A 23,038-nucleotide genomic window follows, 5' to 3' on the forward strand; every position below is an offset into this window, starting at 1 on the left:
TTATTTTCCCGCCACGAGCATGGTCCTACGTAAAATATTCGTGGACTTTCATCAGGCTATTCAAGTCAAGAAAGGTCACAGGTCTGGAACCCATGGCAAGTTTGCTCTATTCAGCAGCAGGTTTGCTGAAGTACGTTTTTGGCTTTCAAAGTTGAAGACCACACTGATCGAGTAAGGGATGAATGCTTATACTAACGAGCTCTCCATGCCCTTGTTGAGTATTTTTTCCTCTGAATTAGTTGGCATTTTAAGAGTCATGTGGGACCTTACTTGGAATGTTAGAACCTAGGGAATATAATTCCCCCCTCCCCGGATGTTTTGACTTCCTCACAACTTCTGATGATGGAGGATGGAATAAGTTCTTCCTCTCTGAGAGAAGAACTTCCTCATATGCACATTAGGGCTGAAGAGCTGTCCCTTTAGAATGGTAGCATTTGCCTTTGTTTTTCAAACTGGTTGTCTCCATCACACCACCCAAACCTTGAGAGTCATGGTTAACGTTAGTTCTCTGCTTTTCTATACACAGAAGCACATACATCCAGTTCAGCATGTATTTCCTTTCACACACAGATGTTCTTAACATGCAGTGTTTGGTGTGGTGAAGTTAATGGAAGATTAGTAACAAAAGAAAATTATTTCAGGAAATTCAATTGATCTTCAACTTCTAAAAAAATATAAACTGCATTATATAATCGCCCATTGCTTCTTCTTTCATCCCTCACCACCATCCTCCACATATGGAAAAATAATAAGAATGGGAGCTAAAGAGAAATAGTACGACGGTTCAGATTGAATTAAGCCACTTAGTTTTTGCTGTTGCAGTTTGCTTCTGTGACTAAAACCATCATAATTATTAAGGAATAGCTATTAAGGAATAGCTTTTTCTGAGCGTAACATTAGAACCGGCAAAGGAGGCATTTGTCACGCACTGAGAAACCTCTGGAATAGCTCAGCCCTGTGAATCATGTCTGCCCTTTCTCCCTTCCTCTTTTAACGTTTGGAAAACAACAGTTATGTTAGTCGATAACAGAACTGGGAAAAGGGACCCAGAAAGTGATGTGAGCTCTGTCAATCTTCCACCTTGCCAAGGAGGACACATTAAAGTGTTTTTCATGGAAAATCAGCCTTAGTCAACACATATTCAGAGCAAAGTGACCTTGAATATATATATAAAATACTGAAGCTTCTTGAGAGAATATAAGTGAACCAAAAAGAAAGAAGGGAAAGCATCCTAAAGGAAGAAGTTAAATCCAGGAAAAGGGTTGGCAATGCATTTCTTGCCACTTACCTTTTCTGCTGACTGGGCTGTACCAAAAAAGATGGGGATGAAAGCTAACCAAATGATGCAGGTGGTATACATGGTAAATCCAATAGGTTTGGCTTCATTGAAAGTCTCTGGAACTCCTCTTGTTTTAATGGCATAAACAGTACAAGTTACCATCAAGAGGATACTGTACCCTAGTGAACAAATGAGCGAGAGATCAGAGATGTCACACTTGAGCACTCCCCTGGCGTTCTCCGGGTCTAGAGTCCGCTGTTCTCCATAGTCAATGATGATGTGCGGTGGGTCCACAACAAACCAGACACACACTCCCAGGAGCTGGATGGAGATCAGGCTGAAGGTGATCACCAGCTGGGATGCTGGACTGATAAACTTGGGTGCTGTGACAGATTTCTTCCCCTGCTCGAATATTCGGTGGATTCGGTTTGTTTTGGTAAGAAGGGCTGCATAGCTGAAACACATGCCGAGTCCTAGGAAGATCCGTCGGAAGGAGCAGATGATTGTATCTGGTGCTGCAATCATTAAAAAGGTGATTGAATAACAGAGAAAAATCCCCGTTAGGAGCACGTAACTAAGTTCGCGTCCCGAAGCCCTCACAATAGGTGTGTCGTTATAGCGGACAAAGGTCACGATCACAAAGGTGGTGGCGATGATTCCCAAAATGGCAACGAACACAGGCACCACAGCCCAGGGGGAATGCCACTCCAGTTTGATGATGGGGATGAGCTGACAGCCTGTGCGGTTGATGTTTGGTCTCTGATCCAAAGGGCAGAGTTCACAGGAGAGCTCATCCACCTGGTAGTTGTAACCTTCACAGCGCTCGCAGTGCCAGCAGCAAGGAACTCCTTTCACTGTTTTCTTCCTCTCCCCGGGCTTACAGGGCAGGCTGCAGACAGACGCCGGGTGAGTGTGTTCTCTATTGGCCCACTGCATGTCTTCCACCTGTGGGTATAAAATATTAATGAGCCTTCCATTTGTCCCCCATTTATAATATCCTAATCCTAGCCACAGGTTTGTAATAAGTCACTGAATGCTGACAGTACAGTTTACCATAATAAGAGCCCAGAGTTTCTTTCCCTAATATTGACTTTATGAAAGTGCTAAATGATTGGGTCCAATAAATCATTCCCATCATCAACTTGATGAGTGTCATTACGTTCCATTTACCTCCTTGGTGTTGACCAATCTGACATTTGGAGAAAGATTTATTGGCCCAAACAGTTTTAAAACAGAAAAAAAATAAGTCCCATGGAAAAACGTGTTAGAGCTAAGCTCAGATATAAATGCCAGAATCCCTGAAACACTGGCTAGGCTATAAACACACATAGAAATGGTGATCCAAGTCTTTCCACCGTATCTGGGGAAATGCAAATCTCACTGCGTCAATTTTGAAAGGAAATGGCAAAATTAGCTACTTTAATCTCTGACACTTCTCATATTAATGTTTTTGCCTGTTTAAGCTTAAAATTCACTTATTCCCCCACTCTTGCATTTTCACATTGTGGAAAAGACCGTGCTGAGTGAGACAGCTTGATGGTTATGTTTTCCATTGAACAAAAGTAGGCTTAAAGCAGTGAAATGGGCACAAATGAGCGAGTTCCCCTGCTGAGATCTCTCTCTGCTTCGGGGCCTTAAAAGTTCCATCGTACTCTTTTGAATTAGATCACAGAATACCTCTATTAAAACAAACTTGTTATTTTAAGGGAATTTTGCCAATCATTGACCTCTTTCCTTAAATTTGTTTACTAAAGGTTCTGGACCCAATTCCAACGTGAGGGGGCAAGGGAAGTGGGGTTTCCCATACCACCAAGCAATCCTTGGACACCAGCTGGGTATCCTACAAGTCAAATCAGTTCTGACACTATCACCTGGAAACAGCATCAGATCCCACAGAATGCTAACAGGACAAACCAGAAATTATGGATCATAGGAGACAACTCGTTATGAAAAGCTACTACTATATAAAAGGTAAGCTCTATGAATGGAAGGATTTTGTTCACTGATGTGAACAAACAGTGATTGACACACAATTTGTCGTCAAATATTTATTGAATTTGTGAGCAAGGAAGGACAGGAAGGGCACCCCTGAGGAAGAAGGAGTCAACTTGGCTTCTAGAAATAAAGTATAGCTCAAAGAGGCACAGAGAGGAGAGCTAAAGGAATGTTTTTTTAAAAAATAAATAAAACAAAAAACTTATTTTCCCAAGACCAGCTCTATAAAAGCCCAAAAGAAAAATTACCATTTGCTATGATAGTCTGGCTCCAAGATGGCCCCCAATAACTTTACCTCCTGGAACCATGCACTCATGGAGTCCTCTCCCACTTTAAATAGGGCTGAATTATGTAAACAATAATATATTCCAGAAATGACTGCATGTGGTTTCTGAGGCTAGGTCATAAATGACACTTGAGCCTGTGCCTTGGTCTCTCTTGGACTGCTCACTCCTGGGAGAGAACCAGACTGTCATGAGAGCTCTCAAGCAGCCCTATGGAAAGGAACTGAGGCTTCTTGCCCACAGTCAGCACCCGCTTGCCATGCATGTGAGGGAGCCACCTAGACAGTGAATCGTCTGGCTCCAGTCAAGCCTTTAGATGACTGCAGCCCCAGCTGACACCTTGACCGCAACCTCATGCGAGACCCTGAGCCAGAACAACCCAGCTGAGCTGCTTCTGAATGTCCAATCTACAGGAACTGTGTGAGATGATAAGTGTTTTATTGTCGTAAGCTGCTAAATATGGAGTTATTTGTTACACAGCAATAGGAAACTAATGCAGCTCAAATTAAGCTTACTTACCCATTCTGTGACCACCACCAGTATAGTAGTCTACTGAGAATCAACTGAGAAGGTAGTGGCGACTATCTTATACCAAAAACATGCCCCAAAGTGTCTAGTGTCAGCAATATTCTATCATCACTCTTAAGGTTGCCTCCCTTTTGGGAACTATGTGACTGAGATTGTTCTCATAAATAGATCTATTGCTAAAGGATGCTTTCCTTTCTTGAATGTGGGGCGAATAGTGGAGGGCAGAGAATTGTAGCCTCGAAGTTCAACACTTGCTGAGGGCTATCAGATCTCCCCCAGGTGGAGTAGATAATTCATGCATGTTTAATTTCAAATATCCTCCCTTGAGAAAGTAGATGGTACTTCATGTGTCCTAAGGGCACCCAAGACTATTAGCTCTACCTTGTCTCTTCACCACAAAGGAAAAGCAATCTATCATAACCCTGTTAATTTTCTATTAGGTTTTAATGATTTAGAAAAGTTATTTTATTTATGTATAAGGTTCCATTAGGTAAGAAAAAAAAGTTAAATTGAAAGTGGCTTCTCTCAAAAATATTGAGAAAAATGAAATGCTCCACTTGAGTGGCTAAAATATTGATTTTATACCCTAATGGATTCTTATATAAAATAATAAAATACTTTCTGTGAAGGTTATGTTTCAAAGCTAGTTATTGTAAAACCAAAATTGCATTTTGTTTGGGGCTTCTATAGATTTATAATGTTACCGTTAAAAAAAAAAAAGTCAGGGCTTCCCTGCTGGCGCAGTGGTTGAGAGTCTGCCTGCCGATGCAGGGGACACGGGTTCGTGCCCCGGTTCGGGAAGATCCCACATGCCGCGGAGCGGCTGGGCCCGTGAGCCATGGCCGCTGAGCCTGCGCGTCCGGAGCCTGTGCTCCGCAATGGGAGAGGCCACAACAGGGAGAGGCCCGCATACCGCAAAAAAAAAAAAAAAAAAAAAATCTCAGAAACATTAAACTTCAAGTTTGGTAGAGACCTTAAAGATCAGCTTGTCTACCCACATGTCTAATTTTTTTAATTCTCAATACACTTTATTTTCTATAAGGAAATAAGACTTATTAACAAAGAAATATATCCAAATCTGATAGGCCTCATTACGGAGGATAAATATTCATCATTTATAAGCTAAGTACTACATTTTCTTGATCAGTTTCCTGAATACTGAACTAGTGGAAAAATGTTTTTCATAAATAAAAATTAAAGTTATAAGATAATGAAAAATACCACAATTTTTTAACAGTTGTAAATTTTCTTTAGTAAAAACAGTATAGTCAAGCCATATGTGTTACATTTCTTGATATAATGGAGAAAATTTATGTATGTTTCAGTAAACATGTTAAACATACATGACTACATTTTCATCAAGGAATCTATTTATGTATAACTGTACTGTGTTTTGATGTCATAGTTGAAGTCTGGGAACCAACCAATATCCACCCCAAAGAAGAACAAGTAGTGAACACTTGAGTCAGGATCTTATAAATACATTAGTATTTGAGACACATAATTTATTTTGGATATGTTGCTAAATTAAAAATACTACTACTCGGGCTTCCCTGGTGGTGCAGTGGTTGAGAGTCCGCCTGCCGATGCAGGGGACACGGGTTCGTGCCCCGGTCCGGGAAGATCCCGCATGCCACGGAGCGGCTGGGCCCGTGAGCCATGGCCGCTGAGCCTGTGCGTCCGGAGCCTGTGCTCCGCAACGGGAGAGGTCACGACAGTGAGAGGCCCACGTAACGCAAAAAAAAAAAAAAAAAAAATACTACCACTTGAGAGTACATTAAACTTCCTATTTTTCACAACTGTGCTACAAAGCATCAACAAATATCATTCAGCTCTCTTGCTTTGCTATATTAACAAAGAATACCATCTTTCATAATGCGTAAAAAGAGAAGCCATATCCATACATTTAAAACATGTGTCTTCCTCTCCTTTGGCATTATTCTGATATTAGGATGTTTTCTGTCTAAAACATGTGTTCTAACAAATGGATGATAGTTATATAGATAGACCTTCTAGGGATAAAACCATAGCCCATTCCTGCCTTGACAATGTTCACCAATAGTGATTCATCCTGTAGGCTCCAATCCAGTACATTTCATAGAATGTGAGCCATCAACTGGCTTCTGCTGTCAAATTCTACTATTACTGCAGACAAATATACCAGCAACCACAAAACCAAAACTTTCTGAGTGAATGTGCTTACATTTTTTCATCTTTAATCTTCCCAGACCAATCAACCTAGAGTAATGCTTCATAAATTAAAGACATTATTTTTTATAGAGTAATTTTCTTCTGTGTAGTTTTAATAACTCCTGAAAAAAAAAAGGACTACAAGAATATTTCCCAATTAAATGCCCCACTATAATTAATCATTTCCAGTATTCACTACAAAATTCTCGCTCAATTTAATACCTCTATTACAGTGTTTTTCCCACATGTTAAGTGGTATGTTCAATGTTATGATTACTATACATGTGGGAAAATTTTAAATATAACATTTAAAGATAATTGATATCTAGTCATACCATCCTTAACTAGCTCTTTTCATCTTGCTCTATAAATAAGCATAGTATTATAATCATTTTGGTGACTAGTTTGCCACTGCAGTATTCAAAAACCCAACGCTTCATCTGACTTATGCAACAGCAGATTGTACATGCAAGCATTTCCAGTGAAACTGGGCATCTTTTCAAAGGTTTACTCGTTAATTTCCATATAGTCAATAGTTTTAACAAGTGCACTTAATTAGCCTGAGTATTTAAAATGTCAAAATTTGGTATATTTTGTGAATCATACGATTCACGTATGAATGACTACATGTTGCACAATTGATTTGATAATGCAACTCAAAATACAGTTTCTCAATATATTAGTATACACATTCATATATATAAATATGTTTGTATATAGATATATATTGCTTCAATAATATTCATCCTTTCCTTTGGGTCATGCAAAGCTTTCTACTTCTGTTCAAAGTGGTAAGTAGGTTTAGTGTCCTTTGAAAAGAAAGTATGTGTGAGATGATTCTCAGATTGAAGTCCTAGTTTTATATGATATTACAGATCTACATAACCTTTAAAAATGCAAAGACTACTCTTATTTAAAAATACAATTTAAAATTTCATTTACAATAGTTTCAAAAATAAAATACTTAGGAATAAACTTAACAAGAAAAGTGCAAGAGTTTTTTTAACTAAAAACTACAAAATAGGGCTTCCTTGGTGGCACAGTGGTTGAGAGTCCACCTGCCGATGCAGGGGACACGGGTTCGTGCCCCGGTCCGGGAAGATCCCACATGCCGCGGAGCGGCTGGGCCCGTGAGCCATGGCCGCTGAGCCTTCGCGTCCGGAGCCTGCGCGTCTGGAGACTGTGCTCCGCAATGGGAGAGGCCACAGCAATGAGAGGCCTGCATACCGCAAAAAAAAAAACCAAAAAAAACTACAAGATATCATTTCAAGAAAGTTAAAGAAATGAATAAATGAAAAGAAATCCCAAGTTCATGGATCAAAAGATTTAACATTGCCAAGATGGAAATACAAAACTAATCAACAGATTCAACATAATCCCTATTAAAATCTTATCTGGCTTCTTTGCAGAAATCGACAAGTTGATCCTAAAATTCATATGGGAGTATAAGGGACCCAGAATAGACAAAATGATCTTAAAAGTGAAGAGTGAAGTTGGAAGATTCACACTTCCTGATTTTAAAACTTACTACAAAGCTGTAGTAATCAAGCAGCATGATACTGACATAAAGATAGACTAATTACTGAAATAAAATTGAGAGCCCAGAAATAACCTCTTATATGTATGGCCAATTGATTTTTGACAATGATGACAAGAAAATTCAATGGAGAAAAAATAGTCTTTTCAACAATGGTGCTGGGACAAGACATGACACCAAAAGAATAAGCAACAAAATAAAAATAAATAAATTAGACTTCATCAGTATTACTTTTGTGATTCAAAAGATGCCATTAGGAGAGTGAAAAGACAACCCACAGAGTGGACAAAAATATTTTCATGCCATATATCTGATAAGGAGCTTATATCCAGATTTTATTTTTTAAAACTCTTAGAATTAAACTGTTAAAAAGACATACAATCCAATTAAAAATAAGCAAATGAAGAGACATTTCTCAAAAAAAGACATATGAGTAGTCAATATGCACATGAAAAGATGTCTAACGTCATTAGTCATAAGAGAAATGCAAATCAAAACCATAGTACCCGCTAGAATGGTCATAATAAAAAATACAGACAGTATCAAGTGTTACTGAAGATGTGGAGAAAGTAAAACCCTCTACATTGTTGGTGGCAATGTAAAATGGTGCAGTTATTTTGGACAATGGTTTGGCACTTTCTTAAAAAGTTAAGCACAGAATTGGCATATGACCTAGCAATTCCACTCCTAAGCAATTTTAATCTAAGAAAACTGGAGACGTATGTTCTCACAAAAATTTGTACATGAAAGTTCATAGCATCATGACTCATTAGAGCAAAAAAGCAGAAACAACCCAAATGTGCATAAACAAAATGTGCTTTATCTATTCAACCAAATATTAAAAAGAAATAAAGTACTATTATATGCTATAAAATAGATGAACCTTGAAAATATGCTAAGTGAAAGAAGTCAGTCTCAAAGACCATATAGTGTGTGATTTTTTTTTTTCTTTTGGCGGTACGCGGGCTTCTCACTGTTGTGGCCTCTCCCGTTGTGGAGCACAGGCTCTGGACGCGCAGGCTCAGCGGCCATGACTCACGGGCCCAGCCGCTCCGTGGCATGTGGGATCTTCCTGGACCGGGGCACGGACCCGTGTCCCCTGCAGCGGCAGGCGGACTCTCAACCACTGTGCCACCAGGGAAGCCCAGTGTGTGATTTTAATTTATATGAAATGTCCAGAATAGGCAAATCTATAGACAGACAGTAGATTGGTGACTGCTAGGGGTTAAGGAGGGAAGAGAATAGAGAGTTACTACTCAAGGGTACAGGATTTCTTGGGAGGTGATGAAAATGGTCTAAAATTAGTGGTAATGGATACACAAGTCTGTGAATATACTAAAAGCCACTGAATTATGTATTTTAAAATGGGCAAATTTTATGGCATTTGAATTATCTCAATAAAGCTGTTAGTTTTTAAATATTCAAACTATGTTGATACAGTCAGGAAGTATTAATACTCAGTCCTTCATTTGCTGTATAAAAAGACATATTGCATGTTCTAGACAAGGTTCGATGTGGGGATTCAACAGTGACCAAGACATGGTTGCTGGCCTCCAGAGACAGTGCAAGTGGGGAAAGAGATAAGCAGAGGGCCAGTCACAGTTCAGTATGAAACTCCCCAAAAAGAAAAGGGGTGAGGAAATGGTACTGCTAAGAGGATCCAGCAGGGCCACCAAGCATAGGCTTCAGGGATGTGTGAACAGCAGCCTGAAGGATGTATAGAGGTAAACCAGGGAAGGGGATCTCAAGCCAAAAAAGAAGAAGAAAAAAAAAAAAGACATCAAGATTCACGGGTAAGAAGTCATAACAAACTGGAGAAACTAAAGGTATAAAGAATAGCAAAAGTATAAATAAAAGCACTGGGGGAATTGGTAAGAAGCAAGCTAGGGAACAGAGGTGATGCTAGATCGCGAAGAACCTTATAAGCCACTGAGAGTAATTTGGGTATTATCTTGAAGGTGGTAGCTGGGATCTTCTGAAGGGTTATAACAAGGATAGGGATGATGAGCTTTATCGTTTAGAAGAATTGCTGCGCTGCAAGGTAGAAGACTGAAGAAACCCAAGACTAGATATGGGTCAATCACCAATCACGCTGAGGCTGTTGCAGAATTCCAGATGAAAGGCAATGGTGACAGGAATCCAAAGAACGGCAGTGAGCATGAAGGATGTTGTAAGCAGCACCAGGTTTTGGTTTTTAGATTTTATTCTCAAGGCCATAGAGGATGTTTAAAGGATTTTAACCAAATGAATGATCACATGTAAAATATAAATATAAAACTTTATATAGGGCTTCCCTGGTGGCACAGTGGTTGAGAATCTGCCTGCTAATGCAGGGGACACGGGATCGAGCCCTAGTCTGGGAGGATCCCACATGCCGCGGAGCAACTAGGCCCGTGAGCCACAAATACTGAGCCTGCGCGTCTGGAGCCTGTGCTCCGCAACCACAACTAGAGAAAGCCCTCGCACAGAAACGAAGACCCAACACAGCAAAAATACATAAATAAAAATTAATAAACTCCTACCCCCAACATCTAAAAAAAAAAAACTTTATATAAATATGTAAAAAATATATTTTTTTCTTTTGGAGATCACTGTGATGAGATATCAGGGAAAAGAGTGATACAGAGGCAACGATAAGAAATAGGGGAATAATGTCATGATTCCAGGCAAAACAAGAGCCTGTGAACCGTTAGAAGAGGCGGTAATGAAGAAGATGGTCTGGATTTAAGATATAGTGAAGAAAATAGAGATAAGGGTGGCAAGAGAAAAAAGAGGAACCAAACAATGTCATCCAAGCTTGTGTTTGAGAGTCATCCTTAGCATTACACTTACTTCAACCTCATGTCTGATTAATCACATGGCCAGACATGATCCGCCCCATGCCTAACTCCCAGGTAATTAGGTATCAACCCTCCTTAATCCCTTATTATACAACACACAGCACCTTGTAGTCTTCTTCAATGGCAACTTTACAGTATGTAATTATGCATTTATTTATTTGATTTTCTTTTTATTTAAATAAGAGATTTTCTGCATTTTAGATTATGTTCCTCAGAATCTCTTACAGGGTTTACACAAAATACATCTCACTGGGTCCCAGTTCTTAGATATTACAATTTAATAGGTCTGGAAAGGAACCTCAAGTTGGCACTTTTTTTTAGTATCTTTATTGGAGTATAATTGCTTTACAATTGTGTGTTAGTTTCTGCTGTATAACAAAGTGACCCAACTATACATATACATATATCCCCATATCTTCTCCCACTTGCGTCTCCCACCCACCCTCCCTATCCCACCCCTCTAGGTGGACACAAAGCACCGAGCTGATCTCCCTGTGCTATGCAGCTTCTTCCCACTGGCTATCTATTTTACATTTGGTAGTGTATATATGTCCATGCCACTCTCTCACTTTGTCTCAGCTTACCCTTCCCACTCCCCATATCCTCAAATCCATTCTCTACATCTGCATCTTTATTCCTGTCCTGCCCCCTAGGTTCTTCAGAAACTTTTTTTTTTTTTAGATTCCATATATATGTGTTAGCATATGGTATTTGTTTTTCTCTTTCTGACTTACTTCACTCTGTATGACAGACTCTAGGTCCATCCACTACAAAACTCAATTTCCTTTCTTTCTATGGCTGAGTAATATTCCATGTATGTATGTGACACATCTTCTTTATCCATTCATCTGTCAATGGACACTTAAGTTGCTTCCATGTCCTGGCTATTGTAAATAGAGCTGCAATGAACATTGTGGTACATGACTCTTTTTGAATTATGGTTTTCTCAGGGTATATGCCCAGTAGTGGGATTTTGGGGTCGTATGGTAGTTCTATTTTCAGTTTTTAAGGAACCTCCATACTGTTCTCTATAGTGGCTGTATCAATTTACATTCCCACCAACAGTGCAAGAGGGTTCCCTTTTCTCCACACCCTCTCCAGCATTTATTGTTTGTAGATTTTTTGATGATGGCCATTCTGACTGGTGTGAGGTGATACCTCATTGTAGTTTGGATTTGCATTTCTCTAACGATTAATGATGTTGAGCATCCTTTCATGTGTTTGTTGGCAATCTGTGTATCTTATCTAGAGAAATGTCTAATTAGGTCTTCTGCCCATTTTTGGATTGGGTTGTTTGTTTTTTTGATATTGAGCTGCATGAGCTGGTTGTAAATTTTGGAGATTAATCCTTTGTCAGTTTCTTCATTTGCAAATATTTTCTCCCATGCTGAGAGTTGTCTTTTTGTCTTGTTTATGTTTTCCTTTGCTGTGCAAATGCTTTTAATTTTCATTAGGTCCCATTTGTTTATTTTTGTTTTCCTTTCCATTTCTCTAGGAGGTGGGTCAAAAAGGATCTTGCTGTGATTTATGTCATAGAGTGTTCTGCCTATGTTTTCCTCTAAGAGTTTGATAGTGTCTGGCCTTACATTTGGGTCTTTAAGCCATTTGGAGTTTATACTTGTGTATCATGTTAGGGAGTGTTCTAATTTCATTCTTTTACATGTAGCTTTCCAGTTGTCCCAGCAACACTTATTGAAGAGGCGGTCTTTTATCCATTGTATATTCTTGCCTCCTTTATCAAAGATAAGGTGACCATAGGTGCATGGGTTTATCTCTGGGCTTTCTATCTTGTCCCATTGATCTATGTTTCTGTTTTTGTGCCAGTACCATACTGTCTTGATTACTGTAGCTTTGTAGTATAGTCTGAAGTCTGGGAGCCTGATTCCTCCAGCTCCGTTTTTCTTTCTCAAGATTGCTTTGGCTATTTGGGGTCTTTTGTGTTTCCACACAAATTGTGAAATTTTTTGTTCTAGTTCTGTGAAAAATGCCATTGGTAGTGTGATAGGGATTGCACTGAATCTGCAGACTGCTTTGGGTAATATAGTAATTTTCATGATATTGATTCTTCCCATCCAAGAACATGGTATATCTCTCCATCTATTTGTATCATTTTAAATTTCTTTCATCAGTGTCTTATAGTTTTCTGCATACAGGTCTTTTCTCTCCTTAGGTAGGTTTATTCCTCAGTATTTTATTCTTTTTTGTTGCAATGGTAAATGGGAGTTTCCTTAATTTCTCTTTCAGATTTTTCATCATTAGTGTATAGGAATGCAAGAGACTTCTGTACATTAATTTTGTATCCTACTACCTTAACAGATTCATTGATTAGCTCTAGTAGTTTTCTGGTAGCATCTTTAGGATTCTCTATGTATAGTATCATGTCATCTGCAAACAGTGACGGCTTTACTTCTTCTTTTCCGATTTGGATTCCTTTTATTTCTTTTTCTTCTCTGATTGCTGTGGCTAGAACTTCCAAAACTATGTTGAATAATAGTGGTGAGAGTGCACAACTGTGTCTTGTTCCTGATCTTAGAGGAAATGGTTTCAGATTTTCACCATTGAGAATGATGTTGGCTGTGAGTTTGGCATATATGGTCATTATTATTTTGAGGTAAGTTCCCTCTATGCCTACTTTCTGGAGGGCTTTTTTCATAAATGGGTGTTGAATTTTGTCAAAAGCTTTTTCTGCATCTATTGAGATGATCATATGGTGTTTCTCCTTCAATTTGTTAATATGGTGTATCACATTGATTGATTTGCATATATTGAAGAATCCTTGCATTCAAGTGGGATAAACCCCACTTGATCATGGTGTATGATCCTTTTAATGTGTTGTTGGATTCTGTTTGCTAGTATTTTGTTGAGGATTTTTGCATCTATGTTTAGCAGTGATATTGGCCTGTAGTTTCTTTCTTTGTGACATCTTTGTCTTGTTTTGGTATCAGGGTGATGGTGGCCTCCTAGAATGAGTTTGGGAGTGTTCCTCCCTCTGCTATATTTTGGAAGAGTTTGAGAAGGATAGGTGTTAGCTCTTCTCTAAATGTTTGACAGATTGCTCCTGTGAAGCCATCTGGTCCTGGGCTTTTGTTTGTTGGAAGATTTTTAAGCACAGTCTCAATTTCAGTGATTGTGATTGGTCTGTTTATATTTTCTATTTCTTCTTGGTTCAGTCTAAGGAGGTTGTGCTTTTCTAAGAATTTGTCCACTTCCTCCAGGTTGTCCATTTTATTGACATAGAGTTGCTTGTAGTAATCTCTCATGATCCTTTGTATTTCTGCAGTGTCAGTTGTTACTTCTTTTTCATTTCTAATTCTATTGATTTGAGTCTTTTCCCTTTTTTCCTGATAAGTGTGGCTAATGGCTTATCAATTTTGTTTATCTTCTCAAAGAACCAGTTTTTAGTTTTATTGATCTTTGCTATCGTTTCCTTCATTTCTTTTTCATTTATTTCTGATCCGATTTTTATGATTTCTTTCCTTCTGCTAACTTTGGGGTATTTTTGTTCTTCTTCTCTGATTCCTTTAGGTATAAAGTTAGGTTAGTTATTTGAGATTTTTCTTCTTTCTTGAGGTAGGATTGTATTGCTAGAAACTTCCCTCTTAGAACTGCTTTTGCTGCATCCCATAGGTTTTGGGTCGTTGTATTTTCATTGTCATTTGCTTCTCGGTATTTTTTGATTTCCTCTTTGATTTCTTCAGTGATCTCTTGGTTATTTAGTAGTGTACTGTTTACCCTCCATGTGTTTGTATTTTTTACAGTTTTTTTTCCTGTAATGGATATCTAGTCTCATAACGTTGTGGTTGGAAGAGATACTCGATATCATTTCAATTTTCTTAACTTTATCAAGGCTTGATTTGTGACCCCATGATATGATCTATCCTGGAGAATGTTCCATGAGCACTTGAGAAGAATGTGTATTCTGTTGGTTTTGGATGCAATGTCCTATTAATATCAATTAAGTCCATCTTGTTTAATGTATCATTTAAAGCTTGTGTTTCCTTATTTATTTTCATTTAGGATGATCTGTCCGTTGGTGAAAGTGGGGTGTTAAAGTCCCCTACTATGACTGTGTTACTGTCGATTTCCTCTTTTATGGCTGTTGGTATTTGCCTTATGTATTGAGGTGCTCCTATGTTGGATGCATAAATATTTACAATTATTATATCTTCTTCTTGGATTGATCCCTTGATCATTATGTAGTGTCCTCTTTGTCTCTTGTAATAGTCTTTATTTTAAAGTCTATTTTGTCTGATATGAGAATTGCTATTCCATCTTTCTTTCGATTTCCATTTGCTTGGAATATCTTTTTCCATCCCCTCACTTTCAGTCTGTATGTGTCTCTAGGTCTGAAGCAGCTGATTAGGGTGCTCTTGCTCACTGAGGCCGGGGGAAGGGAGGGGTACAGAATGCAGGGCGAGCCTGCGGCGGCAGAGGCCAACGTGACGTTGCAACAGCCTGAGGTGCGCCGCGTGTTCTTCCGGGGAAGTTGTCCCTGGATCCTGGGACCCTGGCAGTGGCAAGCTGCATGAGCTCCTGGGAGGGGCAGTGTGAATAGTGACCTGGGCTTGCACACAGGCTTCTTGGTGGTGGCAGCAGCAGCCTTAGTGTTCCATGACCGTCTCTGGGGTCCACGCTGACAGCCACGGCTCGCGCCGTCTCTGGAGCTCGTTTAGGCAGTGCTCTGAATCCCCTCTCCTTGCGCACCCTGAAACAATGGTCTCTTGCCTCTTAGGCAAGTCCAGACTTTTTCGCGGACTCCCTCCCGGCTAGCTGTGGCGCACTAGCCCCTTTCAGGCTGTGTTCACGCAGCCAACCCCAGTCCTCTCCCTGGGATCCGACTGAAGTCCGACCCTCAGCTCCCAGCCCCCACCCACCCCGGCAGATGCACAGACAAGCCTCTCGGGCTGGTGAGTGCTGGTCAGCACCGATCCTCGGGAATCTCTCCGCTTTGTCTTCTGCACCCCTGTTGCTGCGCTCTCCTCCATGGCTCCGAAGCTTCCCCCCTCCACCACCTGCAGTCTCCACCCCCAAAGGGGCTCATAGTGTGTGGAAACCTTTCCTCCTTCACAGCTCCCTCCCACTGGTGCAGGTCCCCTCCCTATTATTTTGTTTCTGTTTTTTCTTTTTTTCTTTGGTCCTACCCAGGTATGTGGGGAGTTTCTTGCCTTCTGGAAGGTCTGAGGTCTTCTGCCAGCGTTCAGTAGGTGTTCTGTAGGAGGTGTTCCACATGTAGATGTATTTGTGGGGAGGATTTTGATGTGCACATATTACTCCTCCGCTGTCTTGAAGGTCTCTCAAGTTGGCATTTTAAAAGAAGTCTTTCTTCTTCCAGTGATTCTGTCATGTAATTAGTGAACCACACTTTGCCAAGCACCAATTTAAATTTATTTTCCTCAGGAGAGTAAGAGCCTGGTGTGTGGCATCCCAGAGCCTAATGTGATGACTACCCTGCAATGGCCATCAATAAATATTTGCTGAATGAATGAAGAAGGAATGGAAGAACAAGTGAACAGGTGATGGTGTCCTTCATTCAAAGCCCCAGCAAAGCTTCCAAGCCAGGAAGCTCATGAATCAGATGAACACATGATCTGTGTTCATGAGTTAAGTTTCCCTGGGGCAAAGATTTCAAAGGCACAGTCATGTGCAAGGCAGTTGAGATCATGAATATGTATTAGCAAATTCTCACCCACAGAAACAATGGAAAGTGTGAAGGGAAGATGACACAATGGAGGCATGGCAAGAGGAAAATTTAAGGAAAAGACACAGGAAGATTAGTAAAGGAGGATGAAAAAATACGGTCAGATGGAAACCAGGGAAGAACCTGGTCCAAGGTCCAAGAAGCCAAACAGATAATTTCAGGAAAGAGGAAGTGGTCAGTGGTGCCCAAAGACAGTCAAATTTCAGAAGGATACAATTTGAAAATTGAGAGTACCTGGTTGCCTTCATGACAAAAAAATTAATTTTTCTGTGAAGTCTTCTCTAACTGACCCTACACCAGTCGGGTAGGTATGTTCCTCCCCTGGATTGCGTTATGTATTTTATTATAACTCTTTGGCATTATATTGTGACTATCTGTTCACATATCCATTTCTGCACCAGACCGAGAGCACAGTAATCTCAAGGACAGATAGTTTTACCTCCCATTACCTTTATTAAGACATAGGATTCAGTAAGAATTCAATGTTTGAAAAAAACATAAGTTGATTAATAAGTAGAATGTGTGGTAAGCACACCTATTACTACTCCAAATATATAACTACTCTCTATTTAGGGTTTTGAGTACGATAGTAGTAAACTTATTCTTTCCTAAATCTGTGTGGTCTCTAGATTATTTTATCCATACCTTCCAAGAAGCTAATTTTGGGGAGGCTATGTACTCTGACACACACCTTATAGGGATGTTGGAAAGATCTAACAAGTTAACATCTGTGAAAATGTTTTGTGAATGGAAAATGTAAAAGGTGCTCAGAAACTCTGCATATACCTTGATTTAGGACTGAGAGGCAGCACTAGAAAGAAGGTACCCACTCTCTACCTATAATAGATACAGCTGCTCTGCTAATAAAACTATGTCAGCAGCAACAAGCAAAACCACGGTCTTTGGATTTCATACAGATCTGTGGTTTCTTGCTTTAATTTTCCCACTCTCAGCTCTTAATGTCAGTTCCTGGTAATTGCCGCATGAGATGTGCCTTCTCACATCACAGCTCTATGCAGAGAAAAGCATCTAGGCTAGTGCCTTCTGCCCTTGACTCTAAGGTTGGAGAGGGTGGCATCTGCCAGTGTGGATGTTGAGCTGTGTGTTGTGGGACACTTGGTTTTGGGGACTAGTATAGGAAGTCAGACCTACAATATTTTAGGTGAGTGGGATGCACTAACCCTATGTTAGGTTGCACCCCAACACACGGCATATGCAAATATCCAGGGAGTTCAGGGTATTTGTAGCCATAGTATTGAAACAGACTAATCTTTTTCCTTCATGTTAAATTTATCATAAAAGTTATAATTTGAATACTATGAAGAGTGGTCATTTGAACTCAAAAGGCATTGAGCTACAACTTGTGATACTATGTTCATGATTATATTCTAAATGACCAAAATAATTTTTTTAGATAAAACCCTTTTATTTAAGGGACTTTCCTGGTGGCGCAGTGGTTAAGAATCCGCCTGTTAATGCAGGGGACATGGGTTCGACCTCTGGTCCGGGAAGATCCCACATGCCTCGGAGCAACTAAGCCCGTGCGCCACAACTACTGAGCCTGCTCTCTAGGGCCTGCGAGCCACAACTACTGAGCCCTTGTGCCACAACTACTGAAGCCCACTCACTGCAACGAAGAGTAGCCCCTGCTTGCTGCAACTAAAGCCCGCGCACAGCAATGAAGACCCAACACAGCCAAAAATAAATAAACTAATTAATTATGTTTTTTAAAAAAGCTTTTCATTTAAGATTAACTCATCTGAATGTTTACTATAAAAATAACTATTTTAACCTCTCATGATGATTTGGTATGTCAGATCTTTTCTGAATATTATTTAAAAGCTTTCATATTTTAATTTTAAATCTTAAAATATGACATAAATGTCATATATGATAGCTATATTATATATATTGTGCCAGTATTTTATGATGACTAAAGTCAGTTAGGCAGATCCTTCATTGCTAGTAAGCAGAAGTAAATAACATGAAAATCAGCTCAGGGGAAATACTCTCTACGGGCAATTTTGTTAACTCTTAGGATATCCCTTTAAATTATTCACATTTCCTATTTTTCCTACACTATGTTGATTTATAAGTGCATGCAGAAACTAAGATAATTCTTTACAAAGCATTTTGTGATATTTTGAACAATTTAATAGATGTTCAATACAAAACACTTGTCTATTTCAATCTTAGCCATATCACTCAGTGTATATTTAACTCAATCTGTGGAAATTTATAGGAAGTAAATAACTTCAAAATGTGAGAAGACAGACAAGGGAGTTTGGAATGACTTATTTCCAGTGGAAAGCCACTTTATATTGCTAAGCAAACAGAACATAAAGAGTGATGATGATGATGATAATAGCTAACATTTTCTGAGGGCATATTATGTGCCAGAATTGTTCTAAGTAATGAACATTAAATGCTTCTAACAACCCTGTGGGTTAGGTACCCCTGACCCTACCTCATTTTGTCTAAGGAGTCACGGAGCAGTAGGTAACTTGCCCCATATCACATAGTTACTCAGTGATGGAGGGGGCCTAAAGACACACGCCCAATCACAGCATTTTATTGCCTGTACCTGCTGGTCCCCAGGGCAGTGCATGACATGATAGGTGGTAGAAAAAAATTTTAAACTGACTGAAAGTCCAGAATAGGGAGCAGAGAAGATAGGAGACAGTGGAGTAGGCATAACGCATTTGAAATAATAGTCCGATGAAAGGAGTGTGGCCCCAAACAGGAGAGGCCCTAGACAAGAGCAGAGAAGTGAGTGACACCAGGACAGTCAGTTTACTGGGAATGGAAAAGAATGGGTGAGTTTAAAACAGGTTTAGAAAGAAGAATCAAAAGAATTTGGTAATAATTTGCTTAAAGGATTTTTTCACACCAGACCCAATGTAAAAACCTTAGGATAAAAGAAACATTTATTTCATGGTTTCAGTGTGCTTCATCCTAGGGATTCCTTTCCCTTTTTAGTTATTACAGTGAAACCTTGTCTCCAGCTTAGATTCTTCTAGCTATTTCCTTCCATATAAGAGCACCAAAAAGGTTATTGTATCAATTTAGCATGCTTTATTCACAGTAACCCTAAATGGCACTCTTCCTGCCTGAAAGGCATTTATAACTTACTCCTAAGTGAATATAAGCAAAAATAAGATACCTTATTTGAATTAAAAAAACAAGACACCCAGTAAAAAAAAAAATCTCAATTCTGTACTGAATTCCTAGGGATTGCATGACTCTATATTCTACCCACATAAAGATAGACGGGAAACTGCTAAACACGAACAAAAAAAGCTCCTGCAGCCAGGGAGAAATAGAGCTATCACAACTGAGACATGTCATAAAAATAAATGACCTCTGAAAGAGGAAGAGAACCTGATGTCACTTTCCAGCCCCAAACCTAGAGACTAAAGGCTCTTCCCACAGACTGTGGTACAGAATAGAAAGATTGAGAGAGATTAAGAAGTTCCCTTGGATACAGCTGGAGCAAAGTGACCAGACAGAAAAGAACAGAGATGAATGAGAAATTGAATGGTACAAGAGGAGACCACAGCCGGCATTTTGGGGGAATATGCCTCACAAAGACACACAAATTGTCACCAGAATTATTTGTTTCTATGCATTGTTTAATAGGACAAATGGTAACCAAAGCTATTGAAATACAGTGTAAAGACTGTGATTAGAATGTGGAACTTTGAACAATAGCCGACATAAAAACTGTGAACTGTCTCAAACTTGTAGGGAAAGCCTACATGATATTAACACGTTTATTCTGACACAGACGTGACAAAAAATATATCAGAACTAAGGCAACAATATAAGAAAAGGAGCTCTATGACATCAGAAGAGAAACATTTTCAATCAGCCATATCTGGCTAAGGAATTCCTCAATTTATAAAAAACTTATTTATTCGAAAACATGAATTGCAACAAAAGTATAATCAACAGGGTAGGTACTAGGAATATAAAAATGAATGAAGCAATGTTTGGGTACACTAAGAGCTTGGCAATTTAGAAGGGACTGGAATTCAAGACTAAAATTATGGGATCAAATACTTGACATTAGTGAAGTTGGGCCATTTTCTTTCCCCCAACCTGGCAGAAGACTAGAGATTTACTTTCTTGAGAAGGTAAAAACATAGAGTCTTTTGGATGCAGGACACCTGGCACATTTGGGATCAGGGTACCACATTGACATCGGTTGTGGTAAGTAAAAATACAAATGGTGAATTGTGTTTTCCAGTCCTCTTCCCCAACCTGGCTCAAAGAGTACTACCAGCCTTGCTTACATCCTCCAAGGAGAAGATTTGAAGATTCATCTTCAGGAGACTTTTAGATACATCAGCCTAAAAGAGAAGATCTAAACATTCTGATGTGAGGTGATTTCCCAGTGACATCTACTGTCAACAAACACACACATGTACAGAGAGCTGTTGATCATATTTTCCCTGCACTCTTAGATGTGGGTGGAATCCAAGGGTCACTGGGCATGAAGAAAATATCTACCATGAACAATAGGCATTAAATCAAACAAATAGGGGGAACATAGCAATTTAAGTAAATAAAGGCTATGCCTGGAGAGGAAAGCATTAAAAAATAATTAATACCTTTGGAGATTTTTTTTAAATGCATGCACTAAAGAAGATTCTGTAAAAAAAAAAAAAAGGAACGTTCATAGATCATGAAATAACTCTTACAAATTAATTCTAAATCATTATAATTAATAATATACTTAAATTACATTAATTCTATTTATAATTATAATTCTAGATAACTGAATTATTTATAATTCTGAATTATAATTTCAGAAACAGAAATCAGTAGAAGAATTAAAAGGTAAAGTTGAAGTAATCTCCCAGAAAATAGATTAAAGAGACATAGAGAAAGAAATCAGCAAGAATTAAAGGATCAGTGTGGGATTTAAATAATAATTCCAGAAAAAGAAAATGGGGCATTTGGATTATTAAAGAAAAAAAATTTCTGGAAGAAAAGGATAAGACATTCTGGAGTAAAAGGTCCTACTGAGTGTCTAGTACAATCAATAAAAATTATACACATATTAGGGTATATCCTGTTGAGATTTCAGAATAATGAAGACAAACGGGATCTTAAAAGATTCTGGAGATCAAAACAACAAGAAAAGTTACAAAGAATCGAGGATCAGAATAATCTGAGAGCCAGGGAATAATGAAATAGTGTCTTCAAATTCTAAAGTAAAATGATTTCCAACCTAGATTTTGGCAATCTTTTGTTAAAGCATAATATCAAAATGAAGACACTTTTTAATTTTTTTTTTTATTTATTTTTGGCTGCATCAAGTCTTAGTTGTGGCACACGGGATCTTCACTGAGGCATGCATGCAGGATCTTTCGTTTCGGCATGCGGGCTCTTCCTTGCAGCTCGCAGGTTCCAGGGCACGCAGGCTCTCTAATTGAGCCGTGCGAGCTCAGTAGCTGTGGCATGCGGGCTTAGTTGCCCCATGGCATGTGGGATTTTAGTTCCCTGACCAGGGATCGAACCCGTGTCCTCTGCATTGTAAGGCAGATTTTTCACCACTGGACCACCAGGGAAATCCCCCTGAAGACACTTCTATAAATGGAAGTTCTCCAAAAAAATGTATCTTCCATTTTCAGTCTCAGGAAGTTTTCAGTTAATATGTTGTACCTAAATAAAAGAATAAATGAAGGAAAAGGAAACTGGATTATAGAAAACAGAAGATACAGCACAAAAGAAATGTGAAGAAATCCTCTGAATTATGGTAATGAAAGATGCTGGGATGTGGGATGTGGGATGCAAGCTTTGCCTTTATTTAGAGACGTACCAATCTAAATTGGAGAACCTGGAGAGATATCTCTAAGAACATAAATATAGTTAAACAGATGTCTTTTGTGTGTGTGTGGGGGGGGGTGGTATGCGGGCCTCTCACTGTTGTGGCCTCTCCTGTCGCGGAGCACAGGCCCCGGACACGCAGGCTCAGCGGCCATGGCTCACGGGCCCAGCCGCTCCACAGCATGTGGGATCTTCCCAGACCGGGGCACAAACCCGTGTCCCCTGCATCAGCAGGCGGACTCTCAACCACTGCTTCACAAGGGAAGCCCTAAACAGATGTCTTTTGATGAAAAATTTGGAAGTGAATTGGTTTTAAGTATATAAAAAGCAAAACAAAATCAAAACAAAACACTAAGCAAGCAAACAATTTTTTAAATGATGATTATTAGCTACATGAAAATGTAAGTTATGGTTTATCTATATTGGGAGGATGATGGGACAGGAAATGTAATGCCAGAGGAGGACAGGTATAAAGGAGATAATTCCTCATATTCCATAGTGAGAAGCTAACACAAACTGACATAGCAGAAAAATAAGAAGTAGAAAGTAAGTGTAAGCAAGTTATTTAGAAATACAGAGTAAAACACATCAAGAAACAAGGAGTTGAACGTAGTCGCCTTTGGTCATCTGAAAACAAGGACAGATATATTGGGGGCTGACATTTTCAAACGAGCCTTGTGAGACCAATGTACTTCTTATAATCCTATGTACAAATAAATAAAAACAGATTGAAATGAAAAGTTAATAAGCTTGATAGTAAAGTAAGACAAATAAGAAACAGAGAAGTGCAGGAGAGCTAAAAATGAAATGCCCACTGGAAATCCACACAGGAAGCATTGAAGGGAAGGAAAG

The 23,038-nt window shown here is 39.2% G+C and overlaps 1 protein-coding gene across 1 annotated transcript in view; it reads right to left on the reverse strand.

The window, feature by feature from the left end:
* GRM8 (glutamate metabotropic receptor 8) overlaps positions 1 to 23,038 on the reverse strand; it is a 751,547-nt gene that overhangs the window by 94,152 nt on the left and 634,357 nt on the right. The window contains exon 8 of the mRNA XM_065884462.1: positions 1,289 to 2,224. Within this exon, the coding sequence (XP_065740534.1) occupies positions 1,289 to 2,224 (936 nt within the window). The remainder of the gene's footprint in view (positions 1 to 1,288; positions 2,225 to 23,038) is intronic.

The sequence above is a fragment of the Phocoena phocoena genome, chromosome 9 (assembly GCF_963924675.1).
Source record: "Phocoena phocoena chromosome 9, mPhoPho1.1, whole genome shotgun sequence".
Taxonomy (NCBI): Eukaryota; Metazoa; Chordata; class Mammalia; order Artiodactyla; family Phocoenidae; genus Phocoena; species Phocoena phocoena.